Raw genomic sequence first — 23,761 nt, forward strand, 5'->3', positions numbered from 1 at the left:
AATATTTTCCTAAGAACCTTATTCTCAAAAACTCTCAATCTCTGTTCCTCTCTCAAAGTGAGAGTCCAAGTTTCACAACCATACAGAACAACCGGTAATATAACTGTTTTATAAATTCTAACTTTCAGATTTTTTGACAGCAGACTGGATGACAAAAGCTTCTCAAACGAATAATAACAGGCATTTCCCATATTTATTCTGCGTTTAATTTCCTCCTAAGTGTCATTTATATTTGTTACTGTTGCTCCAAGATATATTAATTTTTCCACCTCTTCGAAGGAAAAATCTCCAACTTTTATAGTTCCATTTCGTACAATATTCTGATCACGAGACATAATCATATACTTGGTCTTTTCGGGATTTACTTCCAACCCTATCTCTTTACTTGCTTGTAGTAGAATTTCCGCGTTTTCCCTAATCGTTTGAGGATTTTCTCCTAACATATTCACGTCATCCGCATAGACAAGAAGCTGATGTAACCTGTTCAATTCCAAACCCTCTCTGTTATCCTGAACTTTCTTAATGGCATATTCTAGAGCGAAGTTAAAAAGTAAAGGTGATAGTGCATCTCCCTGCTTTAGCCTGCAGTGAATTGGAAAAGCATCAGATAGAAACTGGCCTATACGGACTCTGCTGTAAGTTTCACTAAGACACATTTTAATTAATCGAACTAGTTTCTTGGGAATACCAAATTCACTAACAATTTTATATAAAACTTCTCTCTTAACCGAGTCATACGCCTTTTTGAAATCTATGAATAACTGATGTACTGTACCCTTATACTCCCATTTTTTCTCCAATATCTGTCGAATACAAAAAATCTGATCAATAGTCTGTCTATTACGCCTGAAACCACACTGATGATCCCCAATAATTTGATCTACATATGGAGTTAATCTTCTCAAAAGGATATTCGACAAAATTTTGTACGACTTCAACAAAAGTGATATTCCCCGAAAATTACTACAGTTAGTCTTGTCCCCCTTCTTAAAAATAGGTACGATTATGGACTCCTTCCATTGTTCTGGTACAATTTCCTTTTCCCAAATTGCAAGTACAAGCTTATAAATTTCGCTATATAATGCACGTCCACCCTCTTTTATCGGACTCCAGTTATTAGATGTGTAAAGAAAACACCTGTTAGAATTTAAGGCTTTATTAAACAGAAAACTAATACAGATTGCTACAACAAACACACACGTTATTATGACTTTTCATTTTTACTAATTCTTCCCTTGTTTGATGTTACTTGCTAACTTAGTCATCTAGGTACTTAGATGGTATGCTTGTCCGATTAGATCGACAAAGATGCTGCTCTTTCAGACCATTGTCATTGTTATTTTCGTTCACACCATTAACTGTAGAAGGAGTCTTTTGTTTATCACTGACACACTCTGGGTGTTCTTGTATGAGATCCCATTCGTCATTTTCATTCTCATGTAGTAATGTTGGTGGTGATTCCTGGGTGCATGGAGCTAACTGCCTTATAGATACAGTATTTTCTCTACTATCTTAATAGCAAACATGAGCATACTCAGGGTTCGCTTCAGTAAGTTTACCTCATTCACCAAAGAGCAAGTCCACATCTGTGGAGTAACGGTCAGCGCATCTGGCCCAGGTTCGAATCCCGGTCGGGACAGGTTACCTGGTTGAGGTTTTTTCCGGGGTTTTCCCTCAACCCAATACGAGCAACTGCTGGGTAACTTTCGGTGCTGGACCCCGGACTTATTTCATCGGCATTATCACCTTCATTTCATTCAGATGCTAAATAACCTAGATGTTGATACAGCGTCGTAAAATAACCCAAACGGCAATATTTTGTAGGATACCGGTATTCTTCATTATGTTTCAACAACACTGGTCCAGGTGTCATTAGCCATGTTGATAGAGAGAACCCATAAGATGATCTGGAATGAATAAACATATGTTCATGGGGAGTCTGGTTAGTTGAAGTGCACAGCAACGATCTAGTTGAATGAAAGCATATAGGAGAACTGTCCCCCACTGTAATACTTCTAACTTCCTATTTCTCAAAGCTAATAAAATAGGTTTCCATATTATCCTCTTGTACCTTTCAGTTTGTCCATTACCTTGAGAATTATGTGGAGTAGTGAGACTAGATGCTATACTATGACTTGTTAAGAAAGCTTCCATAAGGGATGTATGCTTTGGGACAAGTCTTAATGTCCCCTGTCTGAAAGCAGCTTTGACATGTGCCAAAAGTCAGACTTTACAGAATTGCCACATCTTTTCCTAAATACCTACTGGTACATTATAATACGTTAAGAATCTTTCGATAGTTACAACTATGTTATTTTAGAATTGAAATTTATTACTGGCAAAAATAAGAAAGTACATGTGAAGATTATAAAAAATAATTAAACTTAAACACAAATTGTTTATAGCAAAAGAATGGAAACATGAAAAATAAATTAGCAGATAATACAGAAACACACAAGTACAGTTTAAAAAAATTCTGACGTTTTCAATATAACTACATGATCTAAACCTTATTTGAGTCATACGATGAACAATTGTCCACTTCTACATAGATCGTACATCCAGTACCAAACACAGACTGAACGTTTCTATAAAAAATTATTCCATCCCCTTGCCTGAAAGCAGTTTTAATGTATGTTAAACATAAGATTTTAAAGGGTTGCTGAATCTTTTTTTTAAATAAATTACACAGGCCTGGAAAATTAAGGGTCATAAAAATTCGGAATATGTATTATATATCTTTCGCGTGTTAAATATTACAGTACCTGGTTAACTAGTTTCATCCCATTATTGGCCATCTTCAGAACTGGTTGGTGCTGGTCTTTGTGCCTTTTGTTTCTGTTTCCTGTGGGGGTGTGTTTGTGTAGTGTAATGTGGAGTTGAAGAGTGTGTGTGTTCTGAAATTGAGTTGTGTGTTGAGAATTTCATTTGGATGTGTTTTTGTGTGTCTATATGTTTCGTATTGTTCTATTGTTTAGTTTCTGGCTTTTTGGTTGAATATGTAGAATTTCCAATGTCTGTGTTTATGTCTGTAGGTGGAGTCAGCATTTGTGATGTGTTCTGCATATGTGGAAGTGTTTTGTTTTCGATTACAATGTTAGAGACTTGTCAACACCACATTTTTCATTAATGAGAGTCTGGTCGCTACTATTTCTTTGTCAGTGTGAGGGTCAGTCCCTTTAAGTAAATGGCTAGAAGACGGAGACTTCTTTTCCATTTCTAAGAAATAAGGCTATCAAGTTTTGTCTCGATCTGTACCCCTGTGTGAATGGATGGATGTAAGAAAGCATATAAAATGTGGCAAAAGTTCGTAAACATTTAATTACTGTCAAAGATTTTTTTTCATATCTGATCAAGGAAATGCGAAGGGGTATCTAGAATATTCGTCCGCAACTGTCAGAAGGTATCGATTTCTGGTACTTGAAAGGATTGGTCCTTTGAAGTCTCTATTTAATTGCTCAAAGGGTGAGATTGCCTTTATTAATTTTCCATTGTGTCTGATAAATTGAGGTTTCAGTTCTACACATACATCGCTAGACACAGTTACTTTCTTAATATCATCAACTGCCACAAAAGGGTAAAGGAGCCAGCTTATATCAACACTTCACTCTCGCAAACAGTTGGGTCAGACATCATGCAGGCCTTTCTAGCTCCAAGTGAAGAGATGCATTGAAGATGACCATTAATGTTGCTTCTGTACGTGCTGTTCCAGGCAGAACTCAAAACAATAACCACTGTACTGCCCGTGCCTCACTTCCTGAGCTCTTTCTTTGCGGGGCGAGACGCAGAGGGACAGGGTAGGAGGAGCTGCGTACCGCATGTGCCTACTACCCTACGTTCAACACATCGGCCTTTTCAGGATTCCTTTCGTCAGCTATGGAGCAAGATCAGCCATTGACAAGTCTGTCCCCTCACGAAACAGATTATGTCCCCATCAATTCCTGTAACTAAACACTAATACCAGTTGTAGACTACAGTCTCTACAAGACATTATAGACCTAATCGCGATTACGGTTATCACGTGTACACATCCGTAAACTCTTTCCTCAATGGCAGTGTTTCTCAAACTTTTTCCACCGCGAAACCCTTTTTAATCTAAAGTGTAACTGCGGAATCCCTGTAATATTTTATTAGTGTTTAAATTAACAGACAAGTGAAAGCTAGTATCTCAATAATTCTGTTCAGTGGGACGAATGTATTTGCTTTTTAAGCCTGCAATCTGGTTTTATGGCGGAAAGTTGTAGTCTCATTTCTATTGTACTTCTGCAATTTGTCTTTTCGATATTTTGTTTTAGTGAACAGATGCGCAGAGAATCCAGTGATGAAAGTGATAAATATTATGGGTATTTTCCGTTTTAGATGTTCATTAAACATATTATTATTATTACGCATATTCTTGGATTATTATTATTATTATTATTATTATTATTATTATTATTATTATTATTATTATTATTATTATTATTATCGGTGGTTTCATGTTATTATTGATCCATATTTCCGTAACATTTATATATTTTTATAATATCCACTAAGTATAAAATAGCCACCGGAGCAGTCCAGTCGGCTAAGGCGCTTGCCTATCGATCCAGAGTTGCACTCGGGCGCGGGTCCGATTCCCGCTTGGGCTGATAACCTGGTTGGGTTTTTTCCCCGAGGTTTTCCCCAACCGTAAGGCGAATGTCAGGTAATCTTTGGCGAATCCCCGACTTCATCTCGCCAAATACCATTTCGCTATCGTCAATCCCATCGATGCAAAATAACCTAGTAGTTGATACAATGTCGTTAAATAACCAAGTAAAATCACATAAGGCTCACGGAACCCCAGAACATACTTTGAGAAATGCTGCTCTATGGTAATTCAGCAGTTGTCTAAACTGAACTAAGAGTGGCCTAGTGTGTACTTACATTTCAGGAAATCGCCATCAGAGATAATAGCAATAGTGGTAACCACGATTAGAGTATCCAGTATTATAACCAGTAAAGATCCCTGCGATGGCATAGGATAATGTTTTCAGAACATGTAATATGCTGCCGTGCCGCCACATTGCACCTCCCGTGACGTTCCGAGCAGACCTAAGAGGCGTGGTTATAAGCACTAGGGAACTCTCGGTTCAGGACGTGAGACACGGGCAGTAGTCGATGTCACAGTGAGGTTGAAACTTTGGCTCATGTCTTGGGTTCATGCCCATTTGGCGAAACTTTTCGTAACAGCAGGCATCACAAGATCAAGTATGTAATTGCGACATGTCTTAAGTCCAATGGCTAAACTACCTACGAAAAAGTTCATGGAATAGCCGACACTGGAAGTCTTCGGCGTATCAACATTATAGCATTTAAACCTGGAGAGACAAGAGGTTATATCCTGGACCTGATCATCAGATTCGAGACTCATCAGAATAAACTTGAGGCAGGGGCGTATTTTGCGGACTACCGGGGCTACCGGCGGTAGCCCAAGGAAATTACAAAAGAAAAAGTTTATAATATAACATAATGTAATAATTTTGTATTATTAGTTTTACCATAGTAATTAAAATTAAAGTAATTGTTAGATATATTTTGTGTAATAATAGGGTCAGCGGTAGCCCAAACCCTTTAACCAGTATACGCCCCTGACTTGAGGAGGTTAATCAAGAGAAAAGAGCAATTTGTGAACCAACTGTCCCTTTTTACAAAACATCATATAAACTCAGGGATATAGAAATCATCAGTTTAATGGTGTGCACAAGAGGGACCATAACAAAACAATTCGTGTCATTCTGGCGTAAATTTGGAGTTCCAGCAACAACCATAAAGAAAATTTCTTTGCTATTTTTGCAGATTTTGAGGCGACACTTGTACTTCAATTCAAACTCAATTGCATTTTTTCTCATTTTATTTTAAAAAAAACCCTTTATCTTCTTACTTTACTGCAAATTATGATCTTAATTGTAAGTCAATTAATAGCTAAAATGTAAATTTCAATTGATGTAAACCATTTTCTTGTGAGGTATTTAAATGTCACACATTAAATGTTACTGTTTGACATTCTTTGACTTTGGCAATCTCTTGACATTCTTTGACTTTGGCAATCTCACCTAGTTGAGAAAGATTAAATGTTATTACTGTATTTATTCTTATCCAGTGATAAAGGCGAGTTGTTCCGGGATGGCAGAGTGGTTGATATAATTTTCTCAGTTTTTCTTCACGTACTTCTGCAGCAGGTGTATATGGGAGAATGTATCAGCAGCTGCATTTGTCATTTCTTAATATTCTCATTCTTTATCTTCTTCTTCTTCTTCGGTGTATTATTATTAAGCATGAACATAACTGATTTCTGGTCGGTTATCAACCTTTTTTTTTTAGTTGGTTACTTAACAATGTTGTACCAACTACTACAGTCGCCCTTGATAGCGTAGTTAGTATAGCGCTGGCCTTCTATGCTCGAGGTTGCGGATTCGATCCTGGCCGACGTCGATGGCATTTAAGTGTGTTTAAATGCGACAGGCTCATGTCAGTAGATTTGCTGGTATATAAAGTAACTCCTGCAGGGAAAAATTCTGGCACATCGGCGACACTGATATAACCTCTGCAGTTACGAGCGTCATTAAATAAATTATAATTTAAATTTAAAACTACTAGATTATTTAGCATTGATGGAATTGGTGATTGTGAGTTGAGGCCGAGAATTTGTTATAGATTACCTTATGGTTGGAGAAAACCTCGGAATAAACTCTATCAGGTAATCAGCCCAAGCGAAAATTGAACCCAAGCCCGAGTGCAGCTCTGGGTCAGCAGCTTCTGCCAACTGAGCTACACTGGTGGCTTGGTTATCGGCTTAAAATAGAGCGACTTACGAGATAGTGTCTCCATTACACAAGGCCTCGACTATAGTAGGCCTACATACTGTACATAAGTGTTCTAACCATGGGCAGGTCTTTCACTGCAAACCCAGCATTCTCCAATCTTTCCTATTTTCTGCCCTCGTCTTAGTCTCCGCATATGAACTATACCTTAATGTCTACATATCTTAATATCTTCTGCCCCGAGCTCTTCTCCCATTCACCATTCCTCCCAGTGCAGCCTTCAGTAGGCAGTTTCTTCTCAGTCAATGACACAACCAATACCTTTTTCTCTTTCTAGCTCCCTGTATTATACAAATCTGGTTTGCGAAAACTATACGTGTTTTTTGACATTCCATTACGATCGGAAAAACAACAGAATGTCACATAGCTTGTTGCTATAGTAACAACAGTTGAGATGCCAAAGTTACAGTTCCCACGTGGTGAATGATTAGTAGGTCTCTTGGTGACATTTATTGTGCACACAATGTTAGCATTGATACGTTTCGTCTTTCATTCTCTGTCAATTTTTGTATTATTTTTTTTATCTTCCCGTAAATTGTTAATGCATGTTTTAACGTAAGCCATCTAACGCCAGTCCCATCAGCTGACAGCATGGTAATCCATATTTGCAACATAGCGCTGTAGTTTCAAACTCGGCCGCATAACTGTCATGTGCCCACAGTGTAGTATATACAGTCGCGAAGCTTGAGTTTTGAGGGTACTAGGAACAATAGACTGTGCCGATACTATTTTGCATTGTCTGTAATGAGGCGATAGTAGCGATTTTAGTGGTCAGCAACTATCTATGGATGCATATTTACTACGTATTGAGCTTCGTGACTGTATATACTAGGCTATGATGTGCCCATCTTAAAAAAAAAATTATAGCAGGTATCTCTATCTGTAAATAAAGTCTGACACTACAGAATTCGGTACCGATATCGGTAACTCAGTATGCAGTATGAGACATGGTCGACATTAAAAATGGAGAGTGGCTTGTGTTATGAGTGTGTAAATGCATTTGTTGGTGGATTAGCTTTTCTAGAGGTTGTAAGAAAGTTTAGCGACTTTACTGAGAAAGGAAAGTTCAGTTGTGTGATAGAGAATATAGTGAGAGACGATCATATTACGACATAACAGAGAGGAGGGTGTTTAACCTCAACGGGGAAAAATATCGCTCACATTGAAGATAAGTGCCCTGGGCTTTTTCGCGGGAAGGAGTAACGTAAGTATACAGAAACTTGTGAAATGCTCCTGAGCTTTGTATAACACATTCATTTGCACAAATATAGATATAAATACTTGTATATGCGATTGAAAAACATGACGATCTGATGGTCAATAATGCAGGTACCGGTAACTGCAACAGCCGTGGTCGTTGTTATACAGTCGAACATAGATACAACAGTTTTTGGCAGTTCAAATTCACGCCCATGGACCATTATTATGAAATTAGTTTACAATGTTATACTTATCGCATGAGCTAATATATGAATAAACAGTAAAATAAAAACATTCATAGTTTTGGGGACTATGAAAATTGTATTATATCAGGTTATTGTTGTGTAATTGATAAGCACAAGAACGCCATTTCATAGTGCTTCAGCAAGACTTCTGGCTTCTTTGCATTCAAACAATATTATCGAATACGATAATTTGGTCCAGGAAGCATCGACATTACATTTATTATGCCATAACATTTACCCTACTTGAAGTACAAATTCATTTAACATTCAGGCAAGATTTTTTTTTAATAATGTTTATTGTACTGTATTTTGTTATGACGTGTTCAGGGTAATTCTGGAGGACGACCACTTCACGATTTACGATCATTCCCCCCCCCCCACAAACAGTTTTATGCTTCACTTTCGAAAGGTACCGGTAATAGAGAAAAATTTCGGAAACACATAATTTCGACTGTAACCTAACATAATCCATCACAACCTAAACTAATAACCCTAACCCAAGCAAAACTAAGCTAAACTAAGATACCCTAACCGAATCTAAGCTAACCTGGTAATATTATGTTAGCTTAGTTTTGCTTAGATTAGTTAAAGTTAGGTTAGATTAATTTAGGTTGTGATAGGTTATGTTAGGTTACACTTGGAATTATGTGTTTCCGAAATTTGTTTCTATTACCTTTCGAAAATGGAGCATAAAATCGTTGTTTGTTGGGGGAAAAAACTTAATAAATCTTAGAGTGTTCGTCCTCCAAAATTACCGTTTTCAGCAACAAATGTGTTTTTATTGCTTCTAATACAATCAGATGTTCCAGTGGTATAGTAGAGACATTAAAGGTAGCAATGTCAAAGTCTTTTACTGTAGCAGGTTTTAAAGGCTTACTTTCAGGATTAATTTTATTACTTGCGACACTGTCTTCTATTTCCCATTATCTTTTCAGCCACTTCAGTCTGCTTCAGTCCCCTATCTAAACCAATAAATTCAGCTAATTTAATCTCTAAACTGATTTGTTTTCGTGTTACACTTGCCATCATTAACAAGTAACACTCGGATATGAGAGGTGCTGGTGTCAGGAACCATAAAGACAAATCTGTTAAGAGTCACACGCCATTGAAGCAGATAGAGTTCTATTGAAAACGTAGGCCTACTGTATGATTGACTTCAGATTGGAACTTGAATGCGTTGATTTTTAGACATACTAGTTGTATATACCTAGTTCCTATGAAGACAGGTCCCGTCTCAGGTAGTAATGTTCTATTGCTTAATCACGGTAGTGCGGAGAGTCTATCTCGAAGAAGCTAAGCGGTAAGAGGTGGAGTGGGACTGGTCTGCGTAGGGAAGCGTGCACAGACCTGTCCGCATGTCGGCATACGACCGCTCTCCGCACGCCAACAGATTTTGTTGGCTAGAGGTTGTAGTGGAACCGATCTGCATAGGAACTCGTTGTATACAGTATTTGTAAGAATTTAATATTATGGAGGAATACTAGTTGCCAATATACATTTCATTTGAAATATTTGTACGATATTCTTTTCGTCAAAAGAAATTTTCACATTTATGTAAAAATGTCGTATTTATTTTTCCGCCTGGACTATAACTCAGCGTACTACAGAAACGACCGAGTGCTTTTCAAAGTGTCGGTACTAAGCGAAGCTCTGTCAGAGAGTACTTTATCATTAAGGTAAAAACTCCTTGATTCTTAATATTTTAATAAACATTTATTAGTAAATATTCCAGTAGTACAAGATGGTATACACTTTTCTACTTTTAACAAGAAATGAAACTCAGTGCAATAGAAAATGGATCTTAATTAACATTTTTTATATACAGTAACCTCACTAAAGGTTTTTATTTATCTAGAAAGAATCAAAACTCGAACGGGATTTCATTGACTATTACACCATTAGAACAAAATATGTAAAGATTAGAAGAAATAAAGTACTATAATATAATAAAATATTCATTGACTTACTAAAATACTAAATTGTCTTGTATAAAAGTACCAAGTCTCTTGTACCCTTGTCTTTTACAAAATTATGATTATACAAATTGAAATATAAATAGGTAAAATTAAAGAAAATTCGTAGTAAAGGGTTGGCATGAGGAAGTAGCTTATTCCTTTCAGTAGTCTGTAGATTTTGAATATGAGCAACCAGGAAGGGTATATGAAGTTCATTGTAGAGTTTGACATTGTTTGGAAATGTATTATTGTACCATCTCATCATTATAAATATTCCGCTAGATGGCAGTAGTGTGTTATGTTCTGCTTTCCTCTTGTTATCAGTTGTGCCAACTATACAATCTTCATTGAACTCTATGGACGATTATTAGTCAAGAAGACTTTGTCGATTCAGTTTCATTTTTATTAAAACAGTTGCATTCTACTTCAATTATCAATATATATTAAACAATCTCATACATAGGAAGCTATAACATAACCTAAATAATATAAACAAGATAATGATAGAGTTGTTTTAATTAAGAATGATGTAATAAACATGAATCATTTTAAAAGAGACAATTATTGAAAGTACATGTTGGAAAAAAAAAGAAACAAATGCTATGGAGGTGATAAAACTGTAGGATAAGCAGCCATGATTAGTTGAAAAACGTCGTTCCATACCGTTTTATTGGTCAAAAGTAGTATGACGTTTAGTAAAAGTGTAATACTGTAGTTTGTGTAATTTATTTTTCAAAACGTGGAACTAAGTTCCTTTATTTGCGACTTGAAATTAATCTCAGAGTAATTAGGACTCAGCTGTAATTAATAGCCTATATTTTTGCTCTGGAATATTCACTGGTTCGTCAATTAAATTGCATTTCTTCAGTTGGTTAAACTATTTACTGTATCAAAACGTGAGACTAAATGTTCAACATGAAGTGAGTCTCTTTTCAATCAATAATCAACTTTAGGCTAATTGACATTTTTATACTGAACAATGGCCTGGTCTTAAATTAAACAACATATCTGCAGTTGTGCATTTTATTCAAGGCATTCGAACAGTAATGGCAACTTAGTTACTATTTCACACTAAATTTATTTAGATTACTTTTGGCATTACATACTTCAAATATTGTCCCCTACCATGTCAACAATACGTTGCCAAATTCTTGGGAGACGGCAGACTCCATGTGCAGCATCATTTCTCGATCTCTCTCTCACTGATCGATCTAAGCCCTTTTGATGCCAACTCTTGATTGAAAGCGAATGCCTCGCTTCCACCCAACTTGCGTATGGTAGGACTTCTCTCCCACAGGCATGTAATACCCTAAAGCACTAAGGGGGACTATATGTATCTCTAGCCCAAAAATATGGAAAATTTATATTTCGCTATAGTCCCTCCCTTAATATGTATTTATCTTCAGATTTGGTTATCTCTGTGAAATTTGGCCTATGTTGACATAATACCGTTATATCACAGTCTACTGTATACAGTCACGAAGCTTGAGTTTTGAGGGTGCTAGAAACAATAGACTGTGACGGTACTATTTTGCATTGCCTGTAATGAGGCGATATTAGCGATCCTAGTGGTGAGCAACTACCTAATGTTTTCCATAATTACTACGTATTGAGCTTCGCGACTGTATATACTAGACTGTGGTTATATGAAATGGCTTGTTTCCAGAACCTGCTATTTCACTTTCATACATTTTTATAGGAAGGAGAAAAATTGCTGGCTTTAAAATGTACGAGCCAATTTTGAAAAATACTTGTTACTCATTCTATGTACCTAAGGTACATAGTTTGCCAGCAATTTTCTAAATTAAAATATATGATAGTAGATTTTGCCCTGAAACACATAAAATGGGAGGTTTTACGGAAAAAAATTTATAATTTAAAATTTTATTTTCAGTGAAAAATAGCAGGAATTGAAAAAAAAAACTTTACCATTGCATTCAGTAAATAAGAAACATGTTTATGATTTTATTGGGTCAAAATCGGTTTTTGAGCAAAATGGCAGGTTTTGGAAACAAACCATTCATTGAATAATGCTTCACAGGGAGCTTATACCTGAAAGCCAGATTTGCATAAACCATTCATTGTTGAAATTTAGTTTCATCTAGATTTCTGTTTTCAACTGATTTTTTATTATTTAGTCTGCTTATGGTGTCTGGACTAAAACTAAAATCCCTCTCACATTAAGCTTAAGCATTGAAAACAGGCATTAATAAAATAAATTGTTTTTTTTTTTAATTCCTTATATTCTTAGTTAAAAAGGACCTCTTCTTCATCATCTTCATCTTCATTGAGAGTAGCCTATCTAGTGAAATTTTAAGAATGCAAATATCTTTATTTAACGTATCTGCATAAATATTGAGCTGAAGACCATTAACCAATATTTCTAGCTTACTCCATATGAGTAGAGTTTTCAAAGACTATTTCGTTTATATGGCGTCATTCCATTTTCGGCCAATGAAATGTAATGAAATTTTGAATTCCAACCAATCACAATCATACATCGCGATAATTTCTGCAGCTCGATTTATCATTATCAACTTATCGCATGGTTGTTCTTTTGTTTAGTCAGTGTCGCCAACTGTTTCCACGTAAATCAATGAGCATGAATCCATTGTACTAAATAAAGTGCAAAATTCTACTTCCACATCTACATCTTCATCTTCTAATTCCATGTCCATTGTATCTAAAGAAAATGACACTCCTTCATAACAGTTATTCATTTAATTAATGTATTAATCAGGTTATTTGTATTATACTATAAAATGTTTAAATTAAATTATGATTTCAGCAGATAATGAAAACGTAGTTCTGTTATAATAACAAGAGAAAAGCGCAGTACCTGTAATTAACATTTTTAAATTTGTATTTCGCTTTTCTCAATTGGCATTACTGAATAACATTCAATTTCTTTATTGCGGTAATCGTTATTCATCTATTTCGACTTCACAATGTCTGAATAGGTTAAGTATTCATAAATATGCAATTATTAACATTTTGTGAGGGAATTTTAAGGATATATTATTTACATTTTTATTTTATTCACGAAATAGCTTCGCTCGTGGATTTATCGGTAAATCTCAGACCTCTTGTGACAATTCAAAATTGTGCCAATATTTTAAGATGTTGTAAAGCTTTGTCAAAAAGAAGAGATGCACTTGAGTGGAAGTTCTTTCCGTCTGTAACACCAATAATTCCGGGATATTTGTCGTACTGGTGAAGTAAAAATTTCTTCTGGAACGTAGCATACGATTCCTGATCAATCCCGCCGAACTCTGTACAGCTGGAATCCTATTCTTTTCAGAAGCGAAATATAGAGAATCTGATTTCTAATGGCCGTGCTCTAGATGTGGTTGTATGCTCCATAATCTTCGTGCGTTTTATAATGGCGGGTCTTCTTGACGACGGCCTGGAAGCCGTTCTTGCTGTCGGCTGTGTAGTCCACAGTCCGCACGGTGCCATCCGGATCCACCACACTGTACTGCCCCCTCACTACGTCGCCGTCCCGCGTCTCCCATTGGCTCTTGGCGTCTCCTGTGTGAGGATCCTGCACTGAGTAGTCGAACCAATACTTGGGGTGTGCCTGTACAGTGAAATTATTTATTAAAACTGAGCAGAATATTCTTAGCGGTTCCCGTGCGAGAGAGAGAGAGAGAGATATCGGATCTCCCCACTAAACACTCGCTCTATGACGGTTAAGGCTGGTTCACAGTAATCCGGGAACGGAAACAAGAATGGAAATAATGTTAAAATAAATGTATTTAAATGTGAGCATTCACAATAGTTAATTGTGAAACGTGAACCGGAAACGAGAACGAGAACGGAAATAATGTTAAAATAAATGTATTTAAATGTGAGCATTCACAATAGTTAATTGTGAAACGAGAAACGGAAACGAGAACGAGAACGGAAAAAAAATTAAAATAAATGTATTTAAATGTGAGCATTCACAATAGTTAATTGTGAAACGGAAACGAGAACGGAAATAATGTTAAAATAAATGTATTTAAATGTGAGCATTCACAATAGTTAATTGTGAAAAGAGAAACGGAAACGAGAACGGAAATAATTTTAAAATAAATGTATTTAAATGTGAGCATTCACAATAGTTAATCGTGAAACGAGAAACGGAAACGAGAACAAGAACAGAAATAAAGTTAAAATGAATGTATTTAAATGTGAACATTCACAATAGTTCCCGGTTTATTGTGAACCAGCCTTTATAATGCCGGAAGTTGTGTATGCCGTGTACTGCAATTAGAAGTATAAAAATACTATGTATATATATATATATATATATATATATATATATATATATATATATATATATTAAAATTAAGAAATATTTTTCTTTCTGTGGAAAAAAGAATTATATGAAAAATTCATTTTTGTGACAAATAATAGCTTGACTATCAAAAAGAAAAGGAACTGTTAGAATATTATTGGAATTACAAATATCTTCTGATTCGAGCTTGAAAGTCATGTTTTCTATAACATTCCTGTTGCAATCTTGGTTCTATGCACCATCTATACAGGTTGAACCGTAAGTAATGTCATTAATTTCAGGGGTTTATTCTTTGAGATATTTTAAACAAAAAAGTTAATGCAATTCTGCTCGTTTTTGCTTTCTTTTCGAGATAAAAATTCTTTTATATGAAACATAATAGTTTTTTTTATCAAAGACGGAAATCTGTCGTCTCCATAGTTTTGATCTAGAGGCAATTTTTTTAATTCACAGTGTTTTTTTGTAATATTTAACACAATTTATTTTATAAATGTAGTGTTAGAGTTTGCATATGGTTTCACTATAACTGGAAAGAGCATGAAAAATTGTATAAAAAACCACAGCTATCTAAATTTCGATTGAGGTCAGATGTCCGTCTTTGATATTAAGCTACTCATTATAAAGTGTTCTGGGAAGGACATTGATTTAATTCCCAATATGCTCAATCAATTTAAGGGGTTAGGTACAGCTTACAGCAGTAAAATTTTGGAAATATTCAACATTTTTTCCTCCATTACTGTATCTTGTACAATGAGGAAAATTAGTATGTGTAAAGCACTGTCCTTCTGCGATATGAAAAAAAATTACAATTAAAAAAATTATTCATTTTTTATTTTATTTTATTTTTTTTTTTTCAAAATTCAAAATGATAGCAGTGATGAAGCGTTTCCCTCATAATTAAGAAAACTATCCAACATTCTGTGATGAATTTTTTATGTGTATTTATGCATTTCATATCTACATTGTGATGCAAAATCACTTCTCTACCTTTGATAGATTGTGATAAAAATAAATGCATTAAAAAATGGTCAAATATCAGTATTCTCTTCTAACACAAAACAAAAAAATATTATTTATTAAGGAATGTAGTTGAAAGAACATGATATTGTAAACATGAGTTTCAGCAATAAAATAAAAGGAAGAGAACATGAAAAAATTAACAAGTCTATGAGTTATGAGGGAAACGCTTCATCACTGCACAGTGAACTGCCACCATTTTGAAGTTTGAAAAAAAATATACGAATATTTCTTTATTTTTAAATCGTAAAAATATTTTTTCACATATAGCAGAAGGACAGTATTTACACATATAAATTTTCATTATTGTACAAGATACAGTAATGGTAGAAAAAATGTTGAATATTTACAAAAATTTTACTGCTGTAAGCTGTACCTAACCCTTTAACAGAGCAAGTGATATTATCTCAACTAGTGATTTGCTTGGGAACCTGGTCGCTCGTCCTCTGATCATGCGCAGTGCCTTCTTTCTGGGACTTTGAAAATATCTGCGCGCCTTAAGTTATTTCTAAGATTGCACTACATGAAGCTATATAAAATTCAGTTTAAATAAATTTTTAGAAAGATTTACAGAGTTTGTGATGTTTTAAGCTTTTCCATTAAAATAATTTCAGTAAACATGGAAATAATGTATTTTTAAATTTACAAAAATAATATCTATATTTCACTAGCCTATAAAAAAACAAACGGAAATAAACATGTAAAGTTTCAGAGCTCTAGGTTTAATACAAGGTCCGGTAGTTGGTTCTGTTCTAAAGTGTAGGTTTAGAAATATCAAAACACAGGATATGGCTTGAACCAATTTATTAGTATGTTATTATTTTTAAATGACACATTTCAAGTGATCCCCTCTGTATTTTACAGTTTGTTGTAGTCGTACCCGAAAATTGTTCATGACACGTTTCAATAAGCCTGGAGTTTCGTTGATCACAGTTCGTACCTGATGTAATTTTTTTTTAGACATTTTTAAATGAATGTAGTATAATAACAAAATAATAAACATTAAAGAGATATTGAAAAAATTAATGTTATACATCTGAGAAATGCGTTGTAATTTTTTCTTACATCATAATCCAGTGAATTTTTTTCCGCTGCTGGAGCGTAGAGGCGAGCATACGTTGTAGCTAAAAGTACGAGGAAACTTGCAACCTGAAAATAAATATCATTCATGAAATTATGCTTTCGGAAATAAATGTTTATTTGGATGTTTTACATGTACTGAAATAATGTTTCTGAAGTTTGTTAAATTTTGAAGGTGTTACAGGGGGTAATGTACTGAAAATCGTCGAAAAATAATATACGATTGGGGAAAGATTATTTCTCAGTAAGGAAATAAATGAAAGAAAAGCTACTGTTTCAGAATAAAGTTAAGTTACGTGTACATGAGCTGTAAAAAAAAAATCAGCTTGTCTAACTTCAACTGTTTTCGAGAAAAAGTTCCTTATGTAAGACATACTAATACTTAAATTGTCAAGAGAGACAATTCCGTATCCCTTTCATATGTCATTTTTCCATAAAGTCCCTATTTACTCTATTGAAATATAAACATGCAAAGTAGACCACAAAAGTAAATGGTCAAAGGGACATTTTATTGACGATGACGATTTCAAACCATTTCTTTATTTATTATCCCCACACAGCTAAAAAAAAATCAAATAATTTAATTCCCGAAATGCTACAAAAGAAACATGTGTTAACGCATGTGATTTTTCTATGAAGCCTTATCTCTTCTCTTGAAATAAGCAAAAACAAAGTAACCACAAATGTAAATTGTCAAAGAGTCATTTCATTGATCAGTTCAAACAATTTGTTGATTTATTTTCTTCGCACAGCGCAAAAACTCGAATCGCTAGTCGACAAATTGAAACTTTTTCGTGTATCTGGTGTGTAAATGGGTGGATTTATCTGATTTTCGGATTCTGAATTCAGTGGAAAATCAGTTTCTTTCTATCACGTTTCATTTTCTAGATACACAGCACTAACACACTACCACAGTCTAGTATACATAGAGTCACGAAGCTCAATATGCATCCATAGAATTTTCTACCCTTTTCCATGAAAAAAATGTTAGTGCAAACACTCGTGATGCCCCACTTCGATTACTGTGATATTCTGCTTACTGACCTAAGCGTTACTTCGGCGCAGAGACTACAACGTGTTCATAATATGTACGTCCGTTTCGTCTGCAATATTCGCCGGGCTGATCACGTAACACCATCCCTCGAAATGTTGTCCTGGCTCCGTCTAGAAGATCGTAGGAAAATCCACTGTCTTTCCCTTCTCTTTCACATATTGCATTTCTCCACTCCTGTCTATCTTGCGTCTCGTTTTCAAAATTTATCCACCCATCATAACCTAGACACACAATCACAACACTCCTCAATATTATCCATTCCCTCCCACCGAACATCCTCATATTCATCTTCTTTCACTGTGGCTGTTCCTCGACTTTGGAATTCCCTACCGAGTAATATCAGGGACTCTCAGACATCAAACCAATTAAATAATAGGCTAACGAGATATTTTTCTAACAATTCTTGTTAACAATAATAGCTGTTTCAGGTTTCTCAATGTTTAATGGTTATATATATCACAGATAAATACGTATCTAAATTATCTCATTATTATTATTATTATTATTATTATTATTATTACTATTATTATTATTATTATTATTATTATTATTATTATTATTATTATTATAACTATTTCTTACCAATGTTTATTATTGTCACACTAGCATTAGTTATCCAATTTTAATTATTAATTTTCATGTTGTTTTATGATCTAGATATTAATGTAATAACTATGTAAGCAAATGTATTTAATTAGAATTAGAGTCTGGCTGGGCGGAAGACAAGGCCTACTGGCCTTAGCTCTGCCAGATTAAATAAATAAATTATTATTATTAAATTATTAGATAGTTGCTAACCACTAGGATTGTTACTATCCCCTCATTACAGACAATGCGAAATGATACCTGCACAGTCTATTGTTCCTTTTACCCTCATAAACTTAAGCTTCGTGACTGTACAGTATATACTAAACTGTAGTAATACGATATTGGTAAATGCGAACCATTTTAAATTCAAACTTAACACTTAGAACTACAATAACGTTTTCTTGACAACATAAAAAACTCTTAGGTTGCTATTCATAGACATTTCGCAGCACGCGCTACGAGCGTACTAAGCTAGCCCCGCCTATCCACTGGTTACTAGTACAGAATTCAAATCATATCCTATCGCTAACACTGGTTTATGAATACGAAAAACGCTGATCATCCACCGAAAACCCGCGCTAAAAATGTCTATGAATACGGTCCTTATAAACCAGCAAAATCGCACTCACTAGACTACAAGGATGAACTCGCTAGCTGAGTCGCCTCTACTCGGCAAAGCCAGTACACGTTTTGCACAGCTAAATGCCTCTACCATATAGTGACTCTTTTGAAAACTTCTTCCACCATATACTACATCCAAATACAGAGTTTAATCATAATAATATTGTGATTTATTATGCACTATCCCTGAAAAAATGATAACATTAACAATGTAAAAATATTTTTAAAAAATCCATATAAAATCTAAAATAATCGTATCTCAAAACCCTTACATGATATAGTAATTTTGAAGGCCGTTTCAAATTCTACAACCAAAAATGAATATGAATTGATATATCACACACCAGATGCAAAATGGCTGTTAACCAGTGAACTAAATTCGTCATGGACACTATCCGTGTTTCTCCATATCTGAAATCTATCTAATGCTAATTTTTACTAGAGTTATTTGGCCAACTACTTACGAAACGCAACATTTGTCATGAGTCTGCAATTCGTGTTCCATAAACGTGTTATTTAATATAAGTCCTACTTTTAAAAAATCCGAGAATTGTAGTTCCCAGGACTTGTCCTCCTCTTCCACTCGCATAATGACGTAGTGCTCCAATTTGCTGGAAATATCTCACGAAGAACGTCATTATACGATGGTTGATGATTTATGTAGACTAAAATTTGCTCGAGCGTGACAAAATAAATACCGTAGTTCTTGTTAGTGTGCGTTGAATATAATTCCAAATCGCATTTTTACCTCAGGAAAATCTTTCTCTGTACCAACCATCTTCAGTGATGTAGCATTTATCATGCTAGTCGCTAGGTCCGACATTTGGGAGCCTAAACACGACTGATGGAATTGATATTGGAGACCGATATAGTCCTTAGAATGACTTTTTCCAGAAAATAAGTAACGCTATCACATATTTACAACAGGTAAGAAAACCCTGTTTCTGATGAAAGGAGTGCAGGCAAAATTTATCCGCCATTTCTCTTTCATGTTTAATTTTGACATTGAATAACCCCAGCAGCCTATTTAATAAAGTTATAGTAAAAATAGTTCTAATTTACTATAGTAAGGTGAGATTTCCGTCACAGTTAATTTTTTGTGTTGTAGTATTAGGGAAAACACGGAAATTTTACTTGAAGCAAGTAAAGCGATCGGTTTGGAAGTAAATCCCGAAAAGACAAAGTATATGATTATGTCTCGTGACCAGAATATTGTACGAAATGGAAATATAAAAATTGGAGATTTATCCTTCGAAGAGGTGGAAAAATTCAAATATCTTGGAGTAACAGCAACAAAATAATATAAATGACACTCGGGAGGAAATTAAATGCAGAATAAATATAGGAAATGCGTGTTATTATTCGGTTGAGAAGCTCTTATCATCCAGTCTGCTGTCCAAAAATCTGAAAGTTAGAATTTATAAAACAGTTATATTACCGGTTGTTCTGTATGGTTGTGAAACTTGGACTCTCACTCTGAGAGAGGAACATAGGTTAAGGGTGTTTGAGAATAAGGTGCTTAGGAAAATATTTGAGGTTAAGCGGGATGAAGTTACAGGAGAATGGAGAAAGTTACACAACACAACTGCACGCATTGTATTCTTCACCTGACATAATTAGGAACATTAAATCCAGATGTTTGAGATGGGCAGGACATGTAGCACGTATGGGCGAATCCAGAAATGCATATAGAGTGTTAGTTGGGAGACCGGAGGGAAAAAGACCTTTGAGGAGGCCGAGACGTAGATGGGAGGATAATATTAAAATGGTTTGAGGAAGGTGGGGTATGATGATAGAGACTGGATTAATCTTGCACAGGATAGGGACCGATGGCGGGCTTATGTGAGGGCGGCAATTAACCTTCGGGTTCCTTAAAAGCCATTTGTAAGTAAGTACATAATTTTTATTACCTTATTAACATTTTTACTTTAGTAGGCTATCTAGTAAGCTGACATATAATTAATATAGGAGGCTATGGTTATTATTAATCCTGAAAAATGACTTCCTAGAACAATAAAACTTTAAAACAATAAGTATCTTACAAAAGCTGCTCGAAATCAAGGACTTTTTATTAGGCATATACTTTTCCTCTCTAAATATAAACACAAAATTGTTGTTGGTCATTAAGATAGGCTATAGAATGACACTTGAAATGTCAATTTTCTTTAAAAAAATTCGGAAAATAAGCTTTTTGTCTCATCTGAAAGACCATTCTTATAGTTACATACGTGTGATATCTCGCATAGTTTTAGGGACTACTTCCAGAGAGCAGCGCAAGCAGGCAACGGTTATTTCTCTTTCCCGCAGCAACCGCCTTCGTAAGCTCAAGAAGGCAATGCCGTCATCCCCTCACAGTCGAACAAAATTTAATTATGAATTTAATTAATGATGCAAGGAATTTTCTGTCACCTTCAAAGGGATTATTTCAATAATGATTCTAAAAAATGTTATAGTCCCGTCGCTCTATTTTCCGGCAGCCAATCACGTTGCAGGTCGGCTACATTTAAACGTGTGCGTCTTGTGATTCGCTGATGATGACGTCATGTATTTCCTAAAGCTCGATAAATACTTAATATAATCGCCCGCCATTTTGACTCTTTCGTTGGCGTTCGCAGAAAGCACACGAGGACGTTATTTGCCGCTCAATTATTTGCTCAATTACAGTGCGTTTGATTTATTGTCATAGGAGCTACGACATGATAATGTTTAACGGTGTAGCAAAAGATTCCTCATCTGGTAGCTCGGCAACGAAAGAACAAAAATACCGAACGATACTACCTACCTAAACTTTATAGAGCCTTCACTTCCTAAGACGTAAGCAAAGAGGAGGAGTCACGCCGGGAATAACAGCGTCGCGACAATAGTTTATTATTTTTTTTAGTTTCTTTAGAATGCGGAATATGCGCGAAGTTACTTGCTCTTTTTTACGAAATATTCACCGAAATCAAACCATTTTAATCATCGAAATCAGGTTAAAATAATCACCATAAAATCACATCCTTACCCATACCTTAAAATACCGCTTTGATTATATTATCCACTTGTGTAGCACTTAATTCCCTCCCCCCATTCAATAAACCAGATAGGGACTTTATGGCCACTATATGTAACAGACTCACATATTCAAAAACTGGAACCACAGTTAAATTTCACTTCCTAGCAACACATTGCGTTATTAAAAATATTGAAATGCATTTACTCTTGCTATTGAAGATTCACAACACACGAGTTTGCATCCTTACACTACATTTCAATAAATACAAAAAATAAAATGAACCCAGTTGCTGTACCTTGATGAGCTTCATAGCTGTTGGCAAGGCGCTGTTTTGTAAGATATCTTGACCCTTGTTCCCCGTCTTTATAGTTTCTGCGAACTGAAGACGCACTCGCCGGAACGTGGTTTGGTACAGTGACTCCAGGAACAATATTGCGTTCTGTTCCTTTGTCCATTGTTCGAGAAGTTATTCACGATAAAAAATTGGACGTCCAAATGCAATCAGTGGATTTGTAACAGATGTGTCTCGCTGAGCCACGTTTCTGTTATGTAAAATGTATTTCGTCACAAGCTCAAGTGTCGCCTCACCCAATGACAAATCTGAGCTTTATGTTCGATAGAAATTGTATTTGAATGGACGCACATTCAGTCCATTTTCTTCTTAAACATTTATCGCGATTGCTATCTTAAATGTTCTGTTTATCTGTACCGGAAGTATGCTTTTGTGCTTATTACAGTATATGCACCGTAGTGGTTCAGCTGTTAAAGAAAGTAACAGCAGGTTAGAAAGTCAAGATGGGATTTCCGGCACAAATTTAACGAATGTTCTGTTCTTAAAGGTGGTAATGATGTCATATCTCCATTATCTGCACATTCAAATGACTTCATTGTACGTACAAAAAATAAATACATAAATATGTTGCGTAGTAAAATTTTTCTGTACTGAAGTTGCTTTAATCTAAATTAATTTAAATTAATTACACTGCTTATTTCTCTTCTCTCTTGGCTTCATTTCCCTTCAACATTTGATTCCATTTCACACAAGTTTAATTTAATTTCGATTTCACTTCACATTTCATTCCATCCCACTTCACATTTGACTTAATTTTATAACTTCAGCTCAAAATTACTTCAATTTTGATTCCACTTCAGATTTCATTTCGATTTGAATTTGATTTAATTTCCATTGCACTTTATTTCTACGCCATTTCATTTTACGTTTGACTTCAATTCGACTTCACTTCACATTTCATTTAATTTCGATTTTATTTCGCATTACACACCACTTTAATTCCATTTCACTTTACAATTGATTACTTTTCACTTACAGTTCAATATCATTTCAATTTCACTTCAAATTTTACTACCTTTCACTTCACATTTCATTCCATTCCACTTCACATTTGACTTAATTTTATAACTTCAGCTCAAAATCACTTCAAGTTTGACTCCACTTCAGATTTCATTTCGTATATGATTTCATTTCGCTTTGAATTTTATTTAATTTCCATTGCACTTCATTTATACACCATTTCACTTTACGTTTGACTTCAGTTCGGTTTCAATTCACATTTCATTTAATTTCGATTTTATTTCGTATTGGGCTCCATTACACGCCACTTTAATTTCATTTCACTTCACATTTGTCTTTAGTTTGATTTAACTTCACATTTAACTACCTCTCACATTCTCACTTCACATTTGATTTAATTTCATTTCACTTCGTATCGGGCTCTATTCACTTCACTTTAATTTCATTTCATTTTATATTTGATACTATATAACTTGCCTTCAGTTTGACTTCACATTTGATGTCCTCTCACTTCATAATTGATTCAATTTAGCTCACTTCACATTGGGATCCATTTCACTTTACTCT

At 34.9% G+C, this 23,761-nt stretch overlaps 1 protein-coding gene across 1 annotated transcript; it reads right to left on the bottom strand.

Moving 5' to 3' along the window:
* Nucleotides 1-12,052: 12,052 nt before the first annotated feature.
* LOC138690988 (cuticle protein 19-like) lies at nucleotides 12,053-22,284 on the bottom strand. Its single transcript, XM_069812606.1, has 3 exons — nucleotides 22,178-22,284; nucleotides 16,610-16,693; nucleotides 12,053-13,825 (listed from the first exon to the last, which is right to left on the bottom strand). Exons 1-3 carry the CDS (start codon nucleotides 22,190-22,192, stop codon nucleotides 13,586-13,588), a joined length of 339 nt encoding a protein of 112 aa, XP_069668707.1. The 5' UTR covers nucleotides 22,193-22,284; the 3' UTR covers nucleotides 12,053-13,585.
* Between the last annotated feature and the right edge of the window lie 1,477 nt (nucleotides 22,285-23,761).

Source organism: Periplaneta americana, chromosome 16 (genome assembly GCF_040183065.1).
Source record: "Periplaneta americana isolate PAMFEO1 chromosome 16, P.americana_PAMFEO1_priV1, whole genome shotgun sequence".
Classification (NCBI taxonomy): domain Eukaryota; kingdom Metazoa; phylum Arthropoda; class Insecta; order Blattodea; family Blattidae; genus Periplaneta; species Periplaneta americana.